The sequence below is a fragment of the Phascolarctos cinereus genome, unplaced genomic scaffold (assembly GCF_003287225.1).
Source record: "Phascolarctos cinereus isolate Bilbo 61053 unplaced genomic scaffold, phaCin_HiC Scaffold_3;HRSCAF=262, whole genome shotgun sequence".
Classification (NCBI taxonomy): domain Eukaryota; kingdom Metazoa; phylum Chordata; class Mammalia; order Diprotodontia; family Phascolarctidae; genus Phascolarctos; species Phascolarctos cinereus.
The window spans coordinates 111,936,858-111,959,629 of record NW_027555736.1 but is presented as its reverse complement, the minus strand read 5'-3'; the positions used below and the strand labels follow the sequence as shown (position 1 = coordinate 111,959,629).

Below are 22,772 nucleotides of genomic sequence, written 5' to 3'. Positions count from 1 at the left end.
AAACTAGGGATAAAATGATAAAGAGGAAAAAAACACAAGATTTGAACTCTGAGGATCAGGGTTTATATCCCACTCTGTCACTGTGAATCTTGAGTAAATCACTTCATCTCTCTCAGCCTCAGTTTCCTCATATGTAAAATGAGGGGGTTGAATTAAATTGGGGTGGGGGGTCTTAACCTGAGGTACATATATCCCCAAAGGATCAATGGATAGATTTCAGAGGGTCTATAAATTTGTAGGGAAAAATTACATCTTTATTTTTACAAACCTCTCACTGTTATTTAGCATTTCCTTCATCTATTTAAAAATGATTATTTTAAGAACGGGCCTCTAGACTTCACCAGACTGTCAGAATGGTCCATGAATCATAAAAAGGTTAAGGACCCTTCCACTAGATGGTCTCCAAGATGCCTTCCTGCTCTGAATTCTATGATCTTTAGTGTAGCCAACCAGAACAGTGATGGTTCTTGATGAGAGCTAATTTCCAAAGGTATCATAAGCAGAGCAAATCAGATACCTCGTTTTTCATAGAATCTAGGAGAGCATGGTAAGGATGATTAGCCATGGCTGACAGCCAAACTTTTGGAAAAGATCTCACCTACTTCTTCATCTTTGGGAATACCATATTTTAGATGGTCCCAATTTTGTCCCAAGAGGGTGAAAAACCACTTCATTTTACAGAGGAGAAATCAATCAACCAACAAGCATTTATTAAGCACCTGTTACTTTGCTAGGTGCTAGGAATGCAGACAAAAATTAAAAAGTCCCTATCCTCAAAGAGGACTAAAGGAGATAGCATGTATATAAAATGTATTTACAAAGCATATATAAAATTTTTTTTTGCTGGGGAGAGAGGAGGCCATTAGCAACTGAGAGCATCAATGATTTGGTCAAAGGCACACAGCTGCTTAATGTCCAGTATGGAACCACAACCCACACCTGTGTACAAAAGAATCCTGACAATTGGTTCTTGGCTGAGGCTTAAAAAACCTGAGGGAAGGTGAGAGGGTTTTTACTGCCTCTAGATCTGTGGTTTGATTGAGTTTAGCTAGGCCATTGGACTCTCTTTTCTCTTCCTTCACATCCCACTTGGGTTGGGATCCACTGACCCAGTGGGATGGTGGGAGAGGGGAGGAGGCAGCTTTTACTGTCTTGGATACTACAGGGAACGGACCTCTTAATATCCAGAGTAAGATAGGGTCCTTCTGAAGAACATCTAGAAAAGGCGTGTAGGGAATAGAATTCAGGATGTTATTGGGGTTTTTTTAAACAATATAAAGTAACGTGGTATAATAGATAAAGAACCTGCTAATGAGTCAAAAAACTTGGTTCAAATCCCACATCTGATATACATTAACTGTGTGACCCCTAGGCAAGTGCATTAATCTTTCAGTGCCAATCTATGTTAGTAAAGGAAATTTGCTTTACCAATAAAATCATAGATCTGAACAAAAAAGAAGGGGAAAAGGCAGGACACTGTAGCAATGATGCCAGGATATATAGCCAGGAAGGTATGAGTGGGGAAAAAAACAGACAAGGGGAGATTTCTGATTCCCACTGAAGTGCAGTCCCTGGTTAACAGAATCCTAAGCAAGATGGCAGAAGTCAGTTGATTTAACCCAATTCATTTCATTTTTCTTTTAAGTAAAGGATTTCCTTAAAAACAGTGGAAGCATATTTTCAGACTTTCCCAGATGGTACAATATTTGAGAGTACCATCATTTTTTCCTCCCCTCGTTTAAAACAGGGCTTAGATTAATAAATAAAAACAAAAGGCTGGAGAACTGCTAGGTTTCCCTTCAGCTGCAGAGAAACATCAGAAAGTGTTTTGATGGATTAAGCAGAGAAGTACCCAGAAAAACCTCCTTGAGCCTGATTAAGGATTACCAGCAAAGCCCAGGAAAGCCAAGATGTGCTTCAATAATTTTTTGGAACTCTTTTGAAGCTACCACTGCCAAGGCAATGTATAGAGAAGACATCAAATAGTAGATTTGTTCACAATGTTTTGGACTGTTCTAAATGGGAGATTACTGATAGATGTGAGGGAGCTGGAAGACAGAAGTTAATTTGTATTGTTCTTCTGAAAACAGATTAAAGGTAGAGACTAGGGGCAGCTAGGTGGCGCAGTGGATAGAGCACCAGCCCTGGATTCAGGAGGACCTGAGTTCAAATCCAGCCTCAGACACATAACACTTACTAGCTGTGAGACCTTGGGCAAGTCATTTAACCCCATGGCCTAGCCCCCCCCCCAAAAAAATCAAGACCAAATGGAAGCTAAAAAGATATTTCACAAGATGTTGTTCACTCATGTCCAACTTTTTGTTTTCTTGGCAAAGATACTGGAATGGTTTGCCATTTCCTTCTCAGCTTACAGATGAGGAAATTGAGGCAGAGTTAAGTGACTTGCCCAAGGTCACCTAACTAGGAAGTGTCTGAAGCCAGATTTAAACTCAGGAGTACTCATCTTCCTGACTCTAGGCCCAGCACTCATTCCACTTCAACACCTAGCTGCCTTTTGCAGGATTAGAAATGCAAAATCACTGATAAGCACCGTAGATGGCAGGGGATAGATGGTCACTTACCAGACACGTGATATAAGGGAGAATAGACACAATGGACTAGATGACTTCTGAAATCTCTTCCAGCTTTGAGACTCTCTCATTCTATGATTGCTGACATTTCTTCTGCATCTTAGAATCATAGAATTTTAGAGCAGAGAAGGACCTTCTAAGACTATCTTTTCTAACCTTTTCATTTTCCACATGAGAAAACCGAGGCCCAGATTCACATAATACAATTGTAGATTTAGAACTGAAAGGGTTCTCTGACTACAAATCCAGTTTTTACTCTTCTACATGGGAAATCACTTGCTCAGATCATATAGCTAATCAGCGACTAGAACCTAGGAGTTCTCACTACATCTTTTTTATGGATGAGCTAATAAACCAAGTTAAGAACACATCAAAAACTGTTTTATCTCCACTGGTGTGGATTTTTCTTCACTAATGCAAGTCACCATCCCTCTGCATCTTAGTAGATGGGAGTTTAAAGCCTTTTACGAGCTGGCCTCAGTCTACCTTTCTAGCCTTATTATTCATTCCTCTCTATGGTACAGTCAAACTGGCCTTCTAGTCCTTAAATATACCATTTTACCATCTGATGCTGTGCCAGTGCTTTTGATACATTCGATACCTAGAATGCCCTCCTTCCTCACTTCTACCTTAGAATCCCTTGTTTACCTCAATATGCAAGTCAAGAGGCAGCTCGGTACGGCGAATAGAATGTTGGACTTGAGGTCAGGGAGACATGAGTCCAAATCTCCCTTTGGTCACTTACTAGCAGTGTGACCTTGGGCAAATCACTTAACTTCTCTGAACCTGTTTCCTTCTCTGTAAAAGAGTTTGGCCTCTGTGGCCCCTTCCAGCTTTGAGTCTATGGCCCTGTGATCAAGCATTACCTTTTACATGAAGCCTTTCCTGAAAACTCCCTTCCCCCTGCTTCTAGGGCAATCCCCTAGAAATTCCTTGTATACATACACACACACACACACACACACACACATATACATACATATATATATAATATATATATATATATATATTATATAATTATATATATATATATATATACATACATATATATATATATATATATATATATATATATATATATACACACACACATATATGTTCTATATACAATTATATGTATACATGTTCTTTTCCTACAAAGAGAATGTAAGCTTCATGAAGGCCAAGACTGTTTGGCCTTTGATTTCCTAGCATCTGGCCCACAGCAGGCACTCAATAAATTCTTGTTGATTGGTTTATTGATGATCTTCATAAATTATTCTAGCCAAACAAGAAATAACCTAATATCAATCTTCTAAGGATGAGCCTCTTTAAACTGAGTGAGACTGGTCCCTGGACAACAGACTCACAGTCTTTTTCTTGGCTTATGCTAGGCCTGATAGCATCTATTCGCGCTTGTACTCCTTTGGCAGAACTTTTAAGAACCCAGGGTGGTCTCCATGCTATAATGGGATGTCAGAGAGGGCTTATGTGGAGAAAAGAAAATGAAAACGTTTGTGAATATCATGGCATACTTCAGACATCCATGCTAGTAAAATGTTGTTTGTTGTGTCATTTTAGACTCTTTGTGACCTTGTTTGGGGTTTTCTTGGCAAGGCAAACAGGCTTAAGTGACTTGCCCAGGGTCACACAGCTAGTGAGTGTCTGAGGTCAGAGTTGAACTCAGGGAGGTAAGTCTTCCTGACTCCAGGCCTGGTCCTCTAACCACTGTATCACCTAGCTGCCTCAAAGAGATATTTACTGAGAAGATATAGCAAGGACAGAAGTACAAACATTTTCCCCAATACCTGGGAACAATCTTTCCCCTATACCACCTCAGTCCCTGGAAAGAGTGGCCTAAAATTTAAAGTCATATCTAGAGTGCATCCACCCCACCAAAGTCAGTCAATAAGCATTTATTAAGTGTTTACTGTGTGCCAGGAATTGTTATAAGTATTGGAGATACAAATGTGAGCCAAAAAAAATTAGACATTTGCTGCCATTTCTTAAGGAGCTTACATTCTATAGGGGGAAGGCAACATATAAAAGGGGAACAGAACAGTGGGGGGAGGAGGTTCCCCTTTTGGGGAATGGTGGTAAAATGCAGAGAATGAGGGATGGCTAGTCTCGACCTTTGCCCAAAATGGAACTTCTGGGAAGAACCCACAATGGGAGAAGAGGCCTTGGGTGGCAGAGGGTAGGGAGGAGGATATAGCTGAAGCATGGTGGCAAAGTCCAGAGAATTCTCATCTATGTTCAGCATTGCCACTAGATGAATCACTGTTATTCCTTCTTGGTTGCCTTCATGGGCTAAATAGGAATTTTGCTCCTTACCACAGGACTTCAGGCAAATCTTGGCATGGACTCCCCCTGGCACCTACTTTTGAAGGTCATAAAAGTCACAGCTACCTCCAATGTCTTCACTCATAGGTGAGGGAGGTCTGGGGCCTCTCCCTATCCAAATATCCACAGTATATCTTTCTCACTTGAACAGGCAGCAAGAATGAGAAAGAAGAGGAGACTTGCTTTGGACAGCTAGTGCTTTTAGAATATACCCCCATTTGTGCTCAGCGGCTACTGGATGATCCATCTCTACACCACATGGCTAGAATACTAGAACCAGCTGTAGAATACTGTATGTGCTCCAAATGGGAGAGTAGGGCTCTTCCTTTACATATCACCATGTCTTTATGAAGGCAGGCTCACTAGCCTCTCCCATATGAAGCTCACAGTACTCTGAGGAAGGGACTCCATTGGCTGGGCCCCTATTACACACACATTATCTCGCTTGAGCCTCATAACAGCCTTGGGAAGTAGGTACTACAGGTATTTTTAATCCCTATCTTATAGATGAGAAAACCAAAGCATTAAGCAAATAAATAATTTGCTGATGGTCATGTGTCATCTAAGTGTCAGAGGTAAGATCTGAACCCGAGTCCTGACTCCAAGTCCAATATTGCCTCAAATACTGGAAGCCTTCCTTTAATTCTTTTTATATCAAGGTTACAAACAGAGTACAAATGTCCATTATCTCTCATTCTTTTTACATGGTCTGTCCCCTCCCCCCTTTTCTGATCATACATAGCATTCTTGATGATGCATCATATGATTTTTTTTTCTTGATCTAATTTATCACCAGTAAACATGCTACTATCAGTGTATATTCACCAAGTGCTTTTTTTCTTTTGTCCTTGGATCTTTTTTCGTTGTCTTTTCATTGTCCTTGGGTCAATTTTGATAAAAGATCATAGGATATACACTGGAAGAGGCCTTTAAAATAATAAATACCAGCCTTCTCATCTACAGATGAGGAAAATGAGGTCCAGAGAAGTAAAGTAGCTTGCTCCAGATCACCCACAATAATCATACAAGCTACAAGCAAATGAAGACAAATTGCCTATAGCTCAAACAGGAACACTTAAATTACTAATATGCTTCTCAATAACACACAATAATATTTATAAGTTATTCTAAGTTGGGCATTTACCTAGCTGATTGAAGTAAAGTATAATTTCAACTGCTGTGTGTCTATGATACAATTTCACCTGGGTTTTGTGATCTTTCTGATCTTTCCAAAGACCCTCGGATCCAATAACCAATTTCCAATAATCCTTTGTGAGCCAAAAGAAGAAACTAGATTCTACTCTCTCTCCCCCCAGTCTTTCAGAAGTCATACAGCCCTGCCTATTCTTGCAGTCAGGTTTTTCTTACCTAATTTTGTAGAGGAGAGGAGGTTTTAGGACTGGTTGTCTTCTTGAGCATCCTGCCAATGTTACGTTATTTGAAAATAGGTTTGTCTATTCACTATTAGGAGTAGAAAAGCACCTCTCTTCCTTTCCCCTCAACAGTTAACTCTAAACTGAAATATTATTTCTAATTAAGATGTTTTCTTTCAGTAGGAAGAAACCTGGTTCATCTCAGTTCATATTCCAAACTAAAACTTGTCTTTTCTTTATCATACAAGGTACATGTTATAGTGGACAGAGAACAAGGCCTCAAGGAAAATCTAAATTAAAGCCTCACCTCTGACATACATTTGCTTTGTGACCTGGGACAGGACATTTAACCTCTCTACACCCCCAGGTACTACCTGCACTGGTAGGAGTTTCCTCACCTGGGATTATGTACACCAACGAAATCACAATATTCCTATTCGTCAATGTAATCATCAGTAATGTAGTCATCAGTAACATTCGCTTCTTTTTCTTCACATTAACTCTGGAGTCTTTTAGAACTGTCTTACAAACAGGAAAAGGTTGTTTTTTTGTTAGCCCTGTGACGCTTTCTCTCCAATCACAGAGGCAGGGACATGAAAAAAGAGGATGAGGTAGCTTATGTTTAATTGGTGACTGCTCCTGCCCACTCTGCTGCCTCTTCCATTTGTTCTGAACCTCTTTCCATCTCCTGTAGCTACAATTCAACTGATTATGAAACAATAGAACTGATTGTATATTCTCTGTCTCTAGGTAATTAAAAACCATCCATCAATTTGGTTATCATTGAGGTCTTTTCAAAACTGGCTCTTTTAAAACCTCTAAATAATCTCTTTGGAAAACTAACCAATGTAACAGCTAGACAGATCTAGAATTTTCTTCATGTGGAGGGAGATAAAGTATTTCCTACTGAGGTAGGTAGCTTACACTTGAATGCTCATTGAACCCACCCAGGTAATTTGAAGACTATATTATCGGAAGCATAACTTCTAACTCCTATAAGCATATGAATTCATAAGGCTCAAAATGTGAATAGGTTTATTTAGTCAGAGGAGGCAGAGAATCTCAGTCTGAATCTGAGTCCAAACACTTAATAACCAAGTGACATTTGGGCAAAATACAACCTCTCTTTTCCATAAACTGGGAATGATAATAAATAGGCTACCTATGTCTGAGGGTGGTTATGATGCTCAAATGAGATCATGAATTTCACATGAATGTGACAGTTCTTTGTAAGTTATAAAGTCCTATAAAAGGAGACTTCTATTTTCTGATCATCTTACTGATGCACATGTCAGCCTGGCTGTGTCATCACTTTATTTTGCTGACTACTTTAGCCCATGCCTTTTACACCTTGATAGAACTCAGCTTTCATTGCGCCACTTGGGGTCTAATACTTCTGGGAATCCAGCAGCATAATGAATCTAATTCATCCAGTACTCCAATGGATCTGTGAACTCATATGTGGATACTCTCTTCACTATTACAAACCACAGAGAGTATGAGAGAATAGAAAGAATACTGAATCTAGAGTCAGAAAGCCTGAATCATGGGTCCTAGAATTCTGCTTACTATGTGTAGCTTAGGACCAAATCTCTTTCCCTTTGTGATAAGACTGATATCTACCAGCATTCCCTAATAACATCAGTTAGGTCCTTCTCTCCTTCTTCCCTCCTATGACTTAAATTCACTTCCTCTAAAAGGAGAGAAAACTGCCTCTGGGATCTGATTAGCCATATATTTATTCCCTGATGCAATTACCTGGTTGCCTAAGGGCATCCAATTCTGGACCACCTGAAGTTGGAACCCCATGACTTGTTGGACTTCTGACGACCACCTGAGTCAGCATGTCCCCCACCACATCCTGCACTGATGACCAGACACCTTTTTTTATAAGAAGATTGGGGGACTGAGTCCAGAGAAGCTAAGTGCTACTTTATCCTTGTTGCACATCCTTGCTGTGTTAGGAGGTAAAAAAAGTAAACCTCTTTTTGTTAACTATTCAATAACTTGTAAGCATTTTATTTCATCCTAACATCAAACCTGAGCAGACAGTGTGCTGTTATTAGAGTCGCCTCCATTACCCAATCTGGTACTTAATTTCCTCATCTATAAAGTAAGGTTTCTTGATTAGGTAATCTTTAAGGTCATTTCCATCTCTAGACATTACAATCAATCCACATCTTGTCCTGCGTGATTCTTGTCCATGTTTTTCCATGAATCTTGTATGTCCATTTAATGTGCTGGAATACTTCCTATAGTTCATTTCATATTTCAAACTTGTTTATCTTTTGTCAAATATGTTACACTGGGGATTCCTGCTTTGGTTAGGGACTGAAGCCTATTATGTTGAAAGGATCCTTCTAGCTCAGATGTTTTCATAACTCCATTCTACTAAGTTTGGAGAATCAGGGAAATGCTTGGATTGTCTCTCCATTTTCCTTCTCTTTCCTTAATTTTCTTAAAGGCTCATCTCAAGTGCACTTCTTACATGAAGCCTTCCTAATTCCAATATACCCTCCAGCTGTAAATGTTCTCCCTATCTAGAAATTACTTTATACTTTACTTGTAAATATGTTTGTGTTTACTTCTCTGTGTACATATTGCATTACCACCCAACTCTTCATGCTTCTCTTGAGTCTTTCATTTGAAAGTCAAATTTTCTGTTTAGCTCTGGTCTTTTATCAAGAATGCTTGAAAGTCTTCTATTTCATTGAATATCTATTTTTTTCCCTGGAGGATTGTACTCAGTTTTGTTGGGTATGTGATTCTTGATTGTAATCCTAGCCTCTTTGCACTCCAGAATATCATATTCCAAGCCCTCTGATCCTTTAATGTAGAAGCTTCTAAATCTTGTGCTATTCTGCCTGTGGCTCCAATATTTGAAGTGTTTCTTTCTGGCTGCTTGCAGTATTGACCCGGGAGCTCTGAAATCTGGCTATAATATTCCTGGGAGTTTTCACTTGAGGATCTCTTTCAGGAGGAGATTGGTAGATTCTTTCAATTTTTATTTAACCGATGATTTTAGAATATCAGGACATTTTTCCTTCATAGTTTCTTGAAAGATGATGTTTCTGCTCTTTTTTTGATCATGGCTTTCAAGTAGCCCAATAATTTTAAGTTATCTCTTCTAGTTCTATTTTCCATGTCAGTTATTTTTCAAATGAAATATTTCACATTATCTTCTATTTTTTTCATTCTTTTGGTTTTGTTTTGTTGATTCTTGATTTCTCATAAAGTCATTAGCTTCCATTTGCTCAATTCTAATTTTTAAGGAATTATTTTCTTTAGTGAGCTTTTGCACCTCATTTGCCATTTGTCCAATTCTACTTTTTAAGGAGTTTTTATCCTTCCTTGAAATTTTGTGCCTCTTTTTCCATTTGGCCAATTCTGCTTTTGAAGGCATTCTTCTCCTCATTGGCTTTTTGGAACTCTTTTGCCATTTGGGTTATGCTATTTTTTAAGGTGTTATTTTCTGCAGTACTTTCTGTGTCTCCTTTACCAAGCTATTGACTTGTTTTCATAATTTTATTGCATTACTCTCATTTCTCTTCCCCATTTTTCCTCTGCCTCTCTTACTTGATTTTCAAAATCCTTTTAGAGCTCTTCCATAGCCAATTCATATTGTGACCAATTCATATTTGTCTTAGAGGCTTTGGATGTGGGAGCTTTGACTTTGTTATCTTTTGAGTGTGTGTTTTGATCTTCCTTGTCATAGTAATTTTCTATGGTCAGAATTTTTTCTGTTGTTTATTCATTTTCCCAGCCCATTACTTGACTTTTAACTCTTTGTTAAAGTAGGGCTCTGCCTCCAGGGTGGAGGGTGTGCTGTCCTGAGCTTCAGGGGTTTTGTGCAGCGATAATTCTAGGGGACCTGTAAGTTTTCAGTTCTTCCAAGGTAGTATGATCTAAGAAGAGATGGTTTACTACTCTCCTGGCCTGTACTTTGGTCTGTGAGTAACCACAAGCATTCTTTTCTGCCCCAGAACTGTGACAAGGGTCTCTGTTCCACTGTGGCTAGAAGCTCTGGTGTGCTTAGGGCTCTTCCTCACCCTGGGACTGCCACCCAGGACTGTGAGGATAGGCAAAGCAACAGAGTCCTGCCTCAGTGCTAGCAAAAAGACCCCTGTAATTTCCTTCTGACCAGTTGTTCGACCCCCTTATTGTCTGTGGGCTGAGAACTCCAGAAGCAGCTACTGCCACTGCTGATTCAGTGGCTCCCAAGGCTTGCTTCTGGTTTGCTGGGGCTGGGTCTGTGCTGGACTGTACTCCACTCTCACCCAGGGGTGACAGACCTTTCCTACTGACCTTGTAAGTTGTCTTTGGCTGGAAAATTATCTCACTCCATCCTTTTGTGGGTTCTGCTGCTACAGGAATTGTTTTATGGCATTATTTAAAGGTATTAAAAGGGGTTTTGGGGAGAGCTCAGGCTCTGCCATCCCCCTCCATTTTAAAAATGAGCAAATTTATGCACAGGTGTGTCTCCACCAGTGAAAAAGCCAAGATTAGATGTTGTCATGTGTAGTGACTAATGTAGACAAGGCTACTCATTCTTCTGGTACTAATTGACCCCCAAATCCTTTCTGCCCTCATTCAGGCCTTTCTGCTAAACTTTGGGCTAGCTCTCTTGTGAGTCCATAGTAGCTTTTTTTTCCTACTAGTCTTTGATCAAGCTACTTGAAACTGTTTCTAACCTTAAATGACTAGCTCTCTGTACGTGTGGTTATTTGAGGAACCACCTAGAACTGCTAGATGGGGTGTCTTCTGGGCAAGAAACTCCACTGCTCAATGATGAGGGATGGGAAGGAAGGGGCAGAGAATCCCTTTCTCTTTTTACCCCGATTCTAAGAGGTGAAGAATTAGGTTCCCCCACACAAAATTGTTTGCTCCTGCCTTTGCTGACTCAAACTGAGTAGACTGTGTCTTTCAAGGGTCACCCCAGAATGTGGCCAATGACTGTTTATCTAATAATATTTAGCCTTTCTAACAGAGAGAGACAAAGAGTGAGGTCATACTTAGTAAAGAAATAACAGTTCATTCTTTGATAACACACCTCAAATCTGTGATTATATCCTATGACTACATCAAAGGAAAACCCAAACACCCCTCCTTCATGCAATTTTATCCCTTCTTTTCCTGGCTAAACTTCTCAGATGAGTGGTCATACTAGCTGCTTTCATTGTCTCACCACCCACTCATTCCTCAAACACTTGAAACTTGGCTTCCTTCCCTGCCCCCAACCCCCAGCCTTTAATGAAACTGTTTTCTATAGGGTCAGGGTGACTTTAAAGTTTCCAGAACCAAAGGTCTCTTCTCGGTCTATGGGTTCCTTGACCTCCTTGCAGTACTTGACACTGCTGGCTAATTTCCTTCCTTGACTACTGCTCCTCTACTGGTCTTATTCCTCTGGTTGTCCCTTCCCTACCTGCTTTGCTGGTTTTATGTGCTCCTGACTTTAAATGTGGGTGTATGCTAAGGTACTTTTTAGCTCTTCTCTCCCTCCCTATTTGAACTCCTCTACTTTTGTGGCGTCAACTATCATACCTAACTAAGTAGATAATTTCCAGATATCTTTGTTCATAAATTCTCTAGGCCCAAAATGCCTTTGCCCTTTCCTCACTACCTGTCATCCTTTAAAACTCCACCCAAATTTTTTCTCTTCCATGAAACTTTGATCTATGCCCCTCTACCAGTTGACAACGACCTTTTACCCCAAAGGATCTCAGCTAGCAGTGAGCCTTTAACAGATAAGTAATGTGGCTATTATGATTCTAATTTTTCCTGGTGGGATTAAGTTATTCATCAGTTAGCACAGGGTCTTTAGAGAACTGGGAATCTTTGAATCTTTCTGTATTTAACGTGTATTCTTTATCTTATGATTGTATATATAATATATAAATACATGCATACATATATATATATTATACACATAATGTACACGTGCATATATACATACATGTATATGGAAAACATGTATATATGTAGATCATGCGCATGAATGTGCATGTGTGTGTGCATGTGTGTATCCCTAATAGACTATAAGCTCAATTAATGAGAGCTTGCTTTCTTATCTAACCTTTATGTAGTTGAGGAGAAGGGGTTCAGAGGAGAAGGCAGGATTGGCCTCGAGTCAGGGAGACCTGAGTTCAAATATGGCCTTAGTCATTTCCTAACTGTGTGAGCCTGGGCAAGTCACTTAACCTCTGCTTGCCTCAGTTTTCTTACCTATAAAATGAGAATAATAATTGCACCTATCTCCAAGGATTGTTGCAAGGATCAAGTGAGGTAATGATTGTAAAGCACTTATCATAATGCCTACCACATAGCTATATAAATGGTAGTAGTTGTTGTTGGTTATTATCTGTCAGTCCCTGAGTGTCCACAATTGCATACAAACTGGTCAACTGCCAAAACATAATGGATTTACTCCTAGTTCTGGCTTATCTTGGGCCTTCTCTCAGCCCATTCATTTACATGAGTGAATGGGAGAGACTCAGGTTATAAAAAGGAGGGATCCAGTCTTGGTAGAGTCAGAATGGAAAACATCAGCTCCTCAGAGTGACTCTAGAATAGGACAATAATTCATGGAGGGAATTCCTCTCTTCCCTCCTCCTCTTCCTCCATCAGCAATGGCTTCTTACAGTGGAAGGACGCTGTAGTAGTAGGAGCCTTGCTTCCATTAAGTCTGTGAGACATTTGAAAAGAAAGAGAGCTTGGTTCCTGGAGCAGAAATGCTGCTGGGACTCTGAGGGAGCAGAACTGGGGAAGCTTCCTAATAATGGTCCAATAATAATAATAGATAGCATTTTTATAATGCCTACTATGTGCCGTGCATCTGCTAAGCATTTTACACATATTATCCCATTTATTCCTCACAACAACCCTGGGAAGTATGGAATGTTCAAGTAAGCCCATCAAAGACCCTATAACCATGTTCTCTAGGCATAGGTAGCCAGACCATGAATGGAAGTTGCCAACTACTATAGTTGCTGCCCTTTAGCTTTTTTTGGGGGAAAAAAAAAGATGAATGGCATTTTTCATTTCTTTTTCAGTTTAACTGCCAGCTTCTTAAGAGGTAGCTACTTAACTACAACTAGTCAGCTGGGATAACAGCGAGGGGTGGGGGTCAGGGGATGACTGGGAAAGGGGGCTCACAATGCAAGCACTGACAAGCTTAGTCACAAAATCCCGTCTCGTATCTTATACATCTATAGCACAACAATATTCATGAGCGCTTTAAATGATAAAGCAATAGTTATCTTCTGGTTGTTATAAACAGTTTAGTCTGGCAGTGACATTTAGCAGAAGAACCATGGATACTTGTAAAGGCAAAATCCCAGTAGAACCTAAGTTCCTTGAGGGTAGGAACAGTCTCACTTTTGTTTCTGTATATCCAATGCTGTTGAAACAATAACAACAAAAACCAAGTTGCAAATTTATTTTATTCTGAACTTAAGAAATAAAATAAGCATTTCCATAACAAAGTGTGGTAGAAAAACAGAGAATTGCACCTGAAATTATAGATCCATTGTGTACAACTTGCTATTCCTTTCAAATATACAACAAAGTTATCATGTGACTTTCTTCTTTTTTCCCTCCCCCTCCCCCTAAACTTTGAGATGGCTACCATTAGCTGCAAATCTGGATATGTGTGTGTTTACACATACACATACATACACATACACATATACATATACACCAGGCCTGCACAACATATGGCCCTTGGGCCACCTGCCAAAGGATTTCAGGCAGCCCACAAAAAATGTAGGGTTGCCACTGCCCACTCTCCTATTTGTCATGTGATCCAAGGCAACCAAACATTGTCAGTCTGTCTCTACTCTAACCTATCTGCAGCCTAAAGAAGTTTAGCCTATTTTAATTTTAGCCCCTACCTACAGCCAAGTTGTGCCGGTCTGATATACACATACACATACATATATATGTACATATATACATATATATACTTACATATATATACACACATATATATGTATATATGTATATATATGTGTGTATATATATATATGTATATATACATATACGTCAGTTTCTTTCTGGATTCAAACAGCATCTTCCTTCATAAGATCTTTGCAGTTAATTTGGGTATTTATAACAGTCAGAATGACTTGGTTGACCAAAGCTGTTCTTAAAACAACACTGCTGTTACTATTTTGCTCTTCATTATTTTGTGAAGGTCTCTCCATGCTTTTCTAAAATCACATCATTTCTTAAAGCAGAGTAATATTCCATCATGAACATACACCACAATTTGTTTAGCTATTCCAGAATTGATGGGCATCACCACAATTTCCAATTCTTTGCCACCACAAAGAGAGTTGCTATAAAAATTTTAGAACATGGAGGTTCTTTTCCATTTTCCCTAATCATCTTGGGAAACAGACCTAATAGTGGTATTGCTGGGTCAAATGGTATAGGCAGTATAATAACTCTTTGGGCATAATTCCAGATTGCTATCCAAAATGGTTATATCAGCTCACAGATCCACCAACAATGAATTAAGGTCCCAATTTTTCCACATCCCCTCCAACATTTCTCATTTTCCCTTTCTATCATTTTAGCCAATCTGATAGGTATAAAATGATATCTCAAGGTTTTTTTAATTTGCTTTTCTCTGATCAGTAATGATTTAGAGCATTTTAAAAATGTGTATTTATTTTTAGTTTTCAACATTCACTTCCATAAGCTTTTGAGTTTTTAATTTTCTCCCCTTCCCTTCCCTCTCTCCTCCCCAGATAGTGTGCAATCTGATATAGACTGTACATATACATTTATATTAAACATATTTTCACATTAGTCATGTTGTGAAGAAGTATTAGAACCAACAGGAGGAACCATGAGAAAGAAGAAACAAAACAGAACAACAAAAGAAAACAAGAAATCAAATAATATGCTTTGATCTGCATTCAGATTCCATAATTCTTTCTGTGGATGTGGATAACATTTTCCATCATGAGTCTTTTGGAGTTGTCTTAGATCCTTGCATTGCTGAGAAAAGCCAAGTCTATGAAAGTTAGTCATTGCTCAGTGTGGCTGTTACTGTGTCATTTTCTTTAACAAAATTGCTGAATGCTTCTATTACATGTTCTTTAACCCATACATTCTTTAAGATTAGGTTGTTTAGTCTTCAATTAGTTTTTTTCTATGTTTCCATGGCCCCTTATTAAATATAATTTTTATTGCATTGTGTTCTGTAAAGGAAGCATTTAATAATTCTGCTTTTCTGCTTCTAGCTGTACATTTTTTAAATTTTAATATATGGTCAATCTTTATAAAAGCACCATATGCTGCTGAGAAAAAGGTGTATTCCTTTCTATTTCCATTCAGTTCTCTCCAGATATCTATCATATCTAACTTAAATAAAATTCTATTCACTTCCTTAACTTCTTTCTTATTTATTTTTTGGTTAGATTTGTCTAGTTCTGAGAAGGGAAGATTAAAGTCCCCTACTATTATAATACTACTATCTATTTCCACCTGTAATTTATTTAACTTTTCTTTTAAAAATTTAGATGCTATGGTATTTGGTACATAAAAGTTTAGCATTGATATTGTTTCATTATCTATGGTACTTTTTATCATAATGAAGTTTCCCTGTTTATCTCTTTTAATTAAATCTATTTTAGCTTTGACTTTGATATCATGATTACTAACCCTGCTTTTTTCACACTGGCTGAGGCATAAAACATTCTACTCTAGCCCTTTGTTTTAACTCTCTGTGTATAATTCTCAAATGTGTTTCTTGTAAGCGGCATATTGTCAGATTCTAATTTTTAATCCATTTTTGCTTTATGGGTGAATTCATCCCATTCACATTCAAAGTTATAATGACTATTTATGCATTTTCTTTCATCCTATTTTTCCTCACTATTGTCCTTAGCCTCTTTTTTTTTACCCTATCCCTCCTCTAATTTATTTCTAACTACCACTTTCCTAATCCACAGCCTTTTAAAGAATTTCTCCCTTATCTTCTCCCCTAACTCTCCATTTCCTTGTTCTACCCACTCCTCCAAGAGTCCCTCCTTCTTCTTCTCCTCCCCTCCTAAATCTTAATTTGTATATATTTTTAACCTCTCCCACTTATCCAGTTCCCTCACCCTCTTATTTCTTTATAAATTTAGAAGACTTGTATACCCTTCTAGATATATATGTTGTTCCCTCTTTAACCCAGATCTGATGAATAGGGTTCTAGCACAATCAGCCCTCCACCCCAACCTGATTCCTCTGTAGCAGTTCTTCCTCTTGCACCTCGTTTGTATGAGATAATTGCTCTTTGTACCTTTTCCTACACAATTTTGCTTTGTAGAATCACCACATCATTCTCAGCTCATCCCCAATCTTCCTTTAGAAATACACAATTACTAATGACAGTCTTAAGAATATGGTTTACATTTCTGTGTATAAAAAGCAAACAGTTTGTCCTTATTGGACCCTTTGTGATGAGTCTTTGATGTTTACATTATATTTCATCTGGATCCTATGTCAAACTTTCTATCAAGTTCTGTTCCTTTTGCAACAAAAACCTGAAAGTCTGTCAATTCATTGAATATCTATTTTTCCCCATTCAGGATTATATTTAACTTTGCTGGCTGTTATTTGTGGCTACAACTCCCAGTTCTTTTGCTCTTCAATACACAGTGTTCCAAGACCTATGGTCTTTTAGTATAGCAGCTGCTAGATCTTGCATAATTCTAATTGTGGCTCTTGAACAGCTACTAGGGTCTGCACAGCTCTAATTTTGGCAGTATTTGAATTATTTTTTTCTTGTTGCTCTTAATATTTTCTCCCTAACCTGAGGTTTTTGAAATTTGGCTATGATATTCCTGTAGGTTTCCATCCAGGGATCTTTTTCAGGTGGTGATTGGTGGATTTTTTTTTCTATTTGTACTTTCCCCTCTTGTTCTAAAACTTCAGGGCAATTTTCTTTAATTATTTCTTGTAATATTGTATCAAGATTTTTTTTTATCATAGCTTTCAGTAAGTCTGATAATTCTTGGTTTTTTTTTTTTTTTTAGGCAATTGGGGTTAAGTGACTTGTCCAGGGTCACACAGCTAGTAAGTATCAAGTGTTTGGTCTGAGGCCGGATTTGAACTCAGGTCCTCCTGACTTCAGGGCCAGTGCTCTATCTACTGCGTTGCCTAGCTGCCCCTTTGTTTTCTCTTCTTGATCTGTTCTCCAGATCAGTTTTTTTTTATCAGTTGTTTTTCGTATGAGATATTTTACATTCTTGTCTATTTTTTCATTGTTTTTATTTTGTTTTATTATTTTTTGCTATCTTATAATGCCATTTGTTCTCCCTTGCCCAATTCTAGTTTTCAAGAAGTTGTTTTCTTTTTTAAGATTCTGGATCTCTTTTTCCAGTTGTTTGACTTTCTTTTCATAATTTTCTTGGTTTTCTTAGATTGTTCTCATTTTTTTCCCTAATTTTTCCTCAATCTCTCATTTGATTCTTAAAGTCTTTTTTAAGTTCTATAAATTCTTTTTGGGCAGGTTACCATTTGATGTTAACTCTTTTTTTGCTTCACTACCCTCCCCTGAAAACGAACCCAGGTCTTCTCTATCCCCATAGTAGCTGCCTATGGTTGGGCTCTTTCTTCTTTGCTTGCTCATTTTTATTTATTTATTTTATTTTTAGCAGCTTGTTATTATGATCACCTCTAGTCCTGGGGTATGGGGGATGGTGCCTCTGGCCTCAGGTCCTTCTTACTGTTATTTTCTGAGCTTTGTCTTGGGCCCAACCTCAGCATTCCTTTCTCCCTCCAAGCCACAGCCAGGGCCCCCAGCCACACTATGCTAGAAATGCCTTTGCTCCCTGGGGACCCTCAGTTGCTGTAACCTTCAGTTCTCCCCTTTGGCCTGGAACCAAAACCAAGAACTCAACTCTCCTAGAAGTGCCCACAGCCAACAGCGTCAGCCCCACTGCTTCTGCACTCAGCAGGTGTGTGCTGGTCTCAGCAGCACAGCCAGGCCTGGTGGCCCTCAGCAGCAGAGGGTCCTTCAGTCTTCCCCTGTTCAGATGTCTGACACCCCTCCCCCACCTCACTGTCTGAGATGTAAAAATTCCTGCGACTGAGGCTGAGGCTACCTCGCAATCCAGCTGCCCTCAGGGCTTGTCCTTTCTTATTTCATAGGAGATAGCCTGGAGGTGTTTGCATTTCACTCAGGCCTGCACCTCTGTTCCTGGGGTCTTTCCTCAGGCCTTCTCCAGTTGTCCCAGGAGTACAACTGCTCTGCCTCAACTCTTGTTTATTTTTGCCCCTGTATGTTCACCCTGAGGTGCTATTTTTTCTTGTTTGTGAAGGAAATCTGGAGAGCTTGGAATTTTCTGACCTACTCTACCTTCTTTCCTGTGGCTTCTTAATAAGTTTTTATTGAAGGGGAAATTAAGTGTGGAGTACACATATAAACTTGCTATCTGGAACACTCATCCATAGAATTTTATAATTGGAAGTTGCCTTGAAAATAATCTAGTTCCAGCAGTACCACTTTGTCTGTATACCAAAGAGATCATTAAAAAGGGAAAAGGACAAATGAAAAGGAAAGGAACAAAAATATTTATAGCAGTTCTTTTTGTGGTGGCAAAGAACTGGAAATTGAGGGGATGCGCTTCAACTGAGGAATGGCTGAACAAGTTGTGGTATATGAATGTGATGAAATACTGTTGTGCTATAAGAAATGGTGATCAGGCAGATTTCAGAAAAACCTGGAAAGACTTCCATGAGCTGATGCTCAGTGAAGTGAGCAGAACCAGGAGAATATTGTACACAGTGACAGCAACATCGTTTGATGACCAACTTTATTAGACTTAGTTCTTCTCAGCAATGCAATGATCTAAGACAATTCCAAAAGACTCATGATGGAAAATGCCATCCACATTCAGAGAAAGAACTATGGAGTCTGAATGTAGATCAAAGCATACTATTTTCACTTTTTTGTTGTTTTGCTGTTTTTTCTTTCTAGTGGTTTTCCCCTTTTGCTCTGTTTCTTCTTTCACAACATGACTAATGTGGATATATGATTGATATGATTGTACATGTATAACCTATATCAGATTGCATGCTGTCTTGTGGAGGAAGGGAGAAAAAATTGGAACTCAAAATCTTATAAAAGTGAATGTTGAAAACTATCTTTACATGTAATTGGGAAAAAAACAAAATACTATTAAGTTTTTTTGGGGGGATAAGAATAACAAGTCACTTTCCTTACCAACAATCCTTCAGAGTGGGTAACAGAAGCATCATTATACCCATTTTACAGATGAGAAAACTGAGGCTCTGAAAGGTCAAGTGACTTGCCCGAAGTCACACATCTAATAAGTGACAGAGGTGTAGGATTCCAACCCTGGTTTCCTGACTCTGAATCCAGGTGTTCCTTCTGTCATATTGGTCTGTTTCTCATAGTTTAATTCATTTGCAATACATGTGTGATATTCTCTGAAATGTACCTGGATGGAGAAACTTCCACCTGGGCATCTTTTCTTCCTAAAGCTGGTTGTGAATAGTTGTACCTTTCTAGGGGTAGGAGTTATATTTATGCAACTCTGACAATTGATAAATTTTACATGTATGTGTGTGTGTGTGTGTGTGTGTGTGTGTGTGTGTGTGTGTATATATATATACACATGTTTTCTAGTCAGAGTACAGTGGTGTCATTTGTTATTTGTAAAACCATAAATATATGTCCTTTTGGGGGGGAAAAAAGAAAATATTCTAGTTTAGTTTCCTCATCCTATATCAATCAGTCCATGTGCCAGATGCTGTGCTAAGCAATAGGGATACACACAAAACTGAATCAGACTCTTAACCTTAAAGAGCTTACATTTGACATATGAGAAAACTGAAGCTGAGAAAATTTAAATGATTTACCTGAAGTCACACCACTAATTAAACAGTTGAGTCTTTAGTGTTTTGAGTCTCAGTGTCAGTTGAGTGATTTCTTTTTCCTTTGAAGTCCTTTAGCAATTACTAGCTACTATGTTTTTGGACCTAAGTATTTGTGGCTACCTTATAGCTTTATCTTGTGTGTATGTCTTCTGTTTCCAACTAAATTGTAAGCACATTGTGGGAGGGAATACCTTAAAATGAACAAAATACCCTTCATTGAACAAAGTAGATTCTCATTAAAAATTTGTTGGTTTATTGATTCAATTTTTAAAAGCAAGAAAATACCAGAGACATAGATCATCCTCAGGAAAATTCATGAAGTAGTTGTCCTTCATCCTCCTTCCTCCAAGAAACTTCATCACTTTAGGTTTCCCCTCACTGCTACTTAGGATCCTATGTTAGTCCCTTGAAATCAGGATTTGTCCTTGCCTTGCTCTCTTCCATTGACGTTTTTCTGTTTTATATTTCATTTCTCAGGCCCTAGGGTATCAACTAGTAAATCTGACAAACCCACTTGTAATAATGGGAACTAATGAAGAAGTGCATTTTTTTTTTCATTGTAGCCTTAAGGACCTATGGTGGGAATCTCAGATGAGTGGGAGATATCTGGAATCAGATAGACCACCAGCCCCACTCCACAAACAGTGGATAAACTAGACTACACCTAATTCTGTGCAAATTACTCCACCTATTTTTAAGTCAAGGAAATGCCTATGACTTGTATTGGAAGACTGAAAGGCAGCTTTGTATATTAGCAAGAATACTCTTTTAAGCTGTCAGATACCTGGGTTCTGGCCCTGTTTCTGCCTTTTACTAGCTTTGTAACCTCATGTGAAACAATTTCTTCATCTCTAGATTTGAAGGGTTGGTATGCAGACTGAATATGAAAGTGAATGAAATGAGTACATGAAAGCGTTCTCTTGCCTGTAAAGTACTATTCAAATGTAATGAATTATTACTACAAACCCAATTAAGTCTCACCAATTTAAGTAGGGAAAAAAGTTTCCAGCATTGTGTATTTACAACCGATTGAATGTCACATATAGTTTGTCAGTTTAAATTTTGTTTATTGTTTAACTTTTTGCGTATTTATGTCTTGTCTTCCTTACTGGATTGTAAACTTCTTGAGGACCAGTACTAGGTTTTATACTTCTTTTTCTTCCCCCACTTCCTCACAGGGTACACAATGCTTTTCCTGCAGTAGACAGCAAAAAGAACATATTTTTTGCTTTGATTTTTTGTTTTAACCATGATCATAAGTCACCTGCAATGCTTCAGGGCTTTTTTCCCCTAACTTTTTCAAGCACTGAAACATCCAATTAACTTACTTACCCCTTATAAACCTAGTGGAATGTTGTGGGAAAATAGTTTCCTATCGGTTCCTAGACCCTTTAACTGCTAGGAAGAGAACAGTCCTGTAAACAGAACACCGTATCCATGGCAACAGGCAGCTCCATGCTTACCTTCTCAATCCCTGAAAAGGTAGTTACTACACTTTTCACTCTTCTGATATGAAAATATTTTCCTTGTTTGTGACAATGATAATGACTCTCCGGGCAGGGCACTTCCTGGCAATTAATACCCGAGGTTTTAGCTTCTATGTTGCCCCTTGGTCCACAACTCCTCCGGCCAGTTTTTAAGTGATAGGAAATTCCTATTGGTAAATATTGCTTAATTGCTTAGCGTTCTGCATCTGGAGCAGAGACTTATAAAGTCACCTAAAGCCTAATGTATTTAAAGAAGATATAATATCAGATTATTTTAAGGTATTCATTTGTTCCAGAGCCCTGAGTTCTTCAGGGGACGGCGTACACTATGGTTACTTGGAGTTTTTTAATTCTTTGTTTTTCTTCAGCGCGAGGGGTTCTTTCTCCTTCGACATGTAAGGGCTGCGGGGTGTAATTTCAGCACCTTCCAAGAGTTCTCGAGGCTACGCAAGTCTTTAAGAAGTAGCTGGACACTGGTCCCAGAACTGGCGTCTTTAAATGAATGAGAACCTAGGGCCACATTAACACTTCGTAAGCTAGGCCAACAGGCTCATTTGACGAGACGGTGCCTGGATGCGCCGTCTCCTGCCCTAAAGGGGCTGCAGTCCCTCTTCCTCTCCCAGAACCTAGAGGTCAACTTTTCCCTCGGAGCCAGAGGCTCTCTCGACTGAAAGAGGTGAGAGACCCTTGGAGGAGAGTCTTTGGTTCCCAGTGGCTGGAATATACACAGGAGCAGGGGCTGCCGCTCGTTTGGGGCTGAGAAGGGAGATGTGGGCGGACGCAGATGGAGGTGCAAGAAACCCAGAGGCACTAGCTAGCAAATAACTGGCCACTTGCTACCAATAAACTTAAAAAAAAAAATTCGCCTGCCTTCTAAAGAGAAAGAACGCACACATGATGTCTCTTTTCTTTCTCAGGAACCCCAATTATCTAGGGTTGGGGAAGAGGGACGCGAGGTACAATCTCAGGCGACCTCGTTGGGGTCCAGTCCTAGACTCCAGCTTCCTGCCCCGTGGCATTTGCCTGCAAACGCCAAGGTCACGGCCCGGGTCTTGCCCCAGCTGTGCAAGAGGCATCTCCCTAAGCGCACTGATTTCCTC

At 39.0% G+C, this 22,772-nt stretch overlaps 1 protein-coding gene across 1 annotated transcript in view; it reads left to right on the top strand.

The window, feature by feature from the left end:
• Positions 1 to 21,620: 21,620 nt before the first annotated feature.
• The window catches only part of BNC1 (basonuclin zinc finger protein 1), a 186,301-nt gene continuing 185,149 nt past the window's right edge, over positions 21,621 to 22,772 (top strand). The window contains exon 1 of the mRNA XM_020966198.2: positions 21,621 to 21,667. Coding sequence (XP_020821857.1) covers positions 21,623 to 21,667 — 45 coding nt within the window. The 5' untranslated portion in view covers positions 21,621 to 21,622. The remainder of the gene's footprint in view (positions 21,668 to 22,772) is intronic.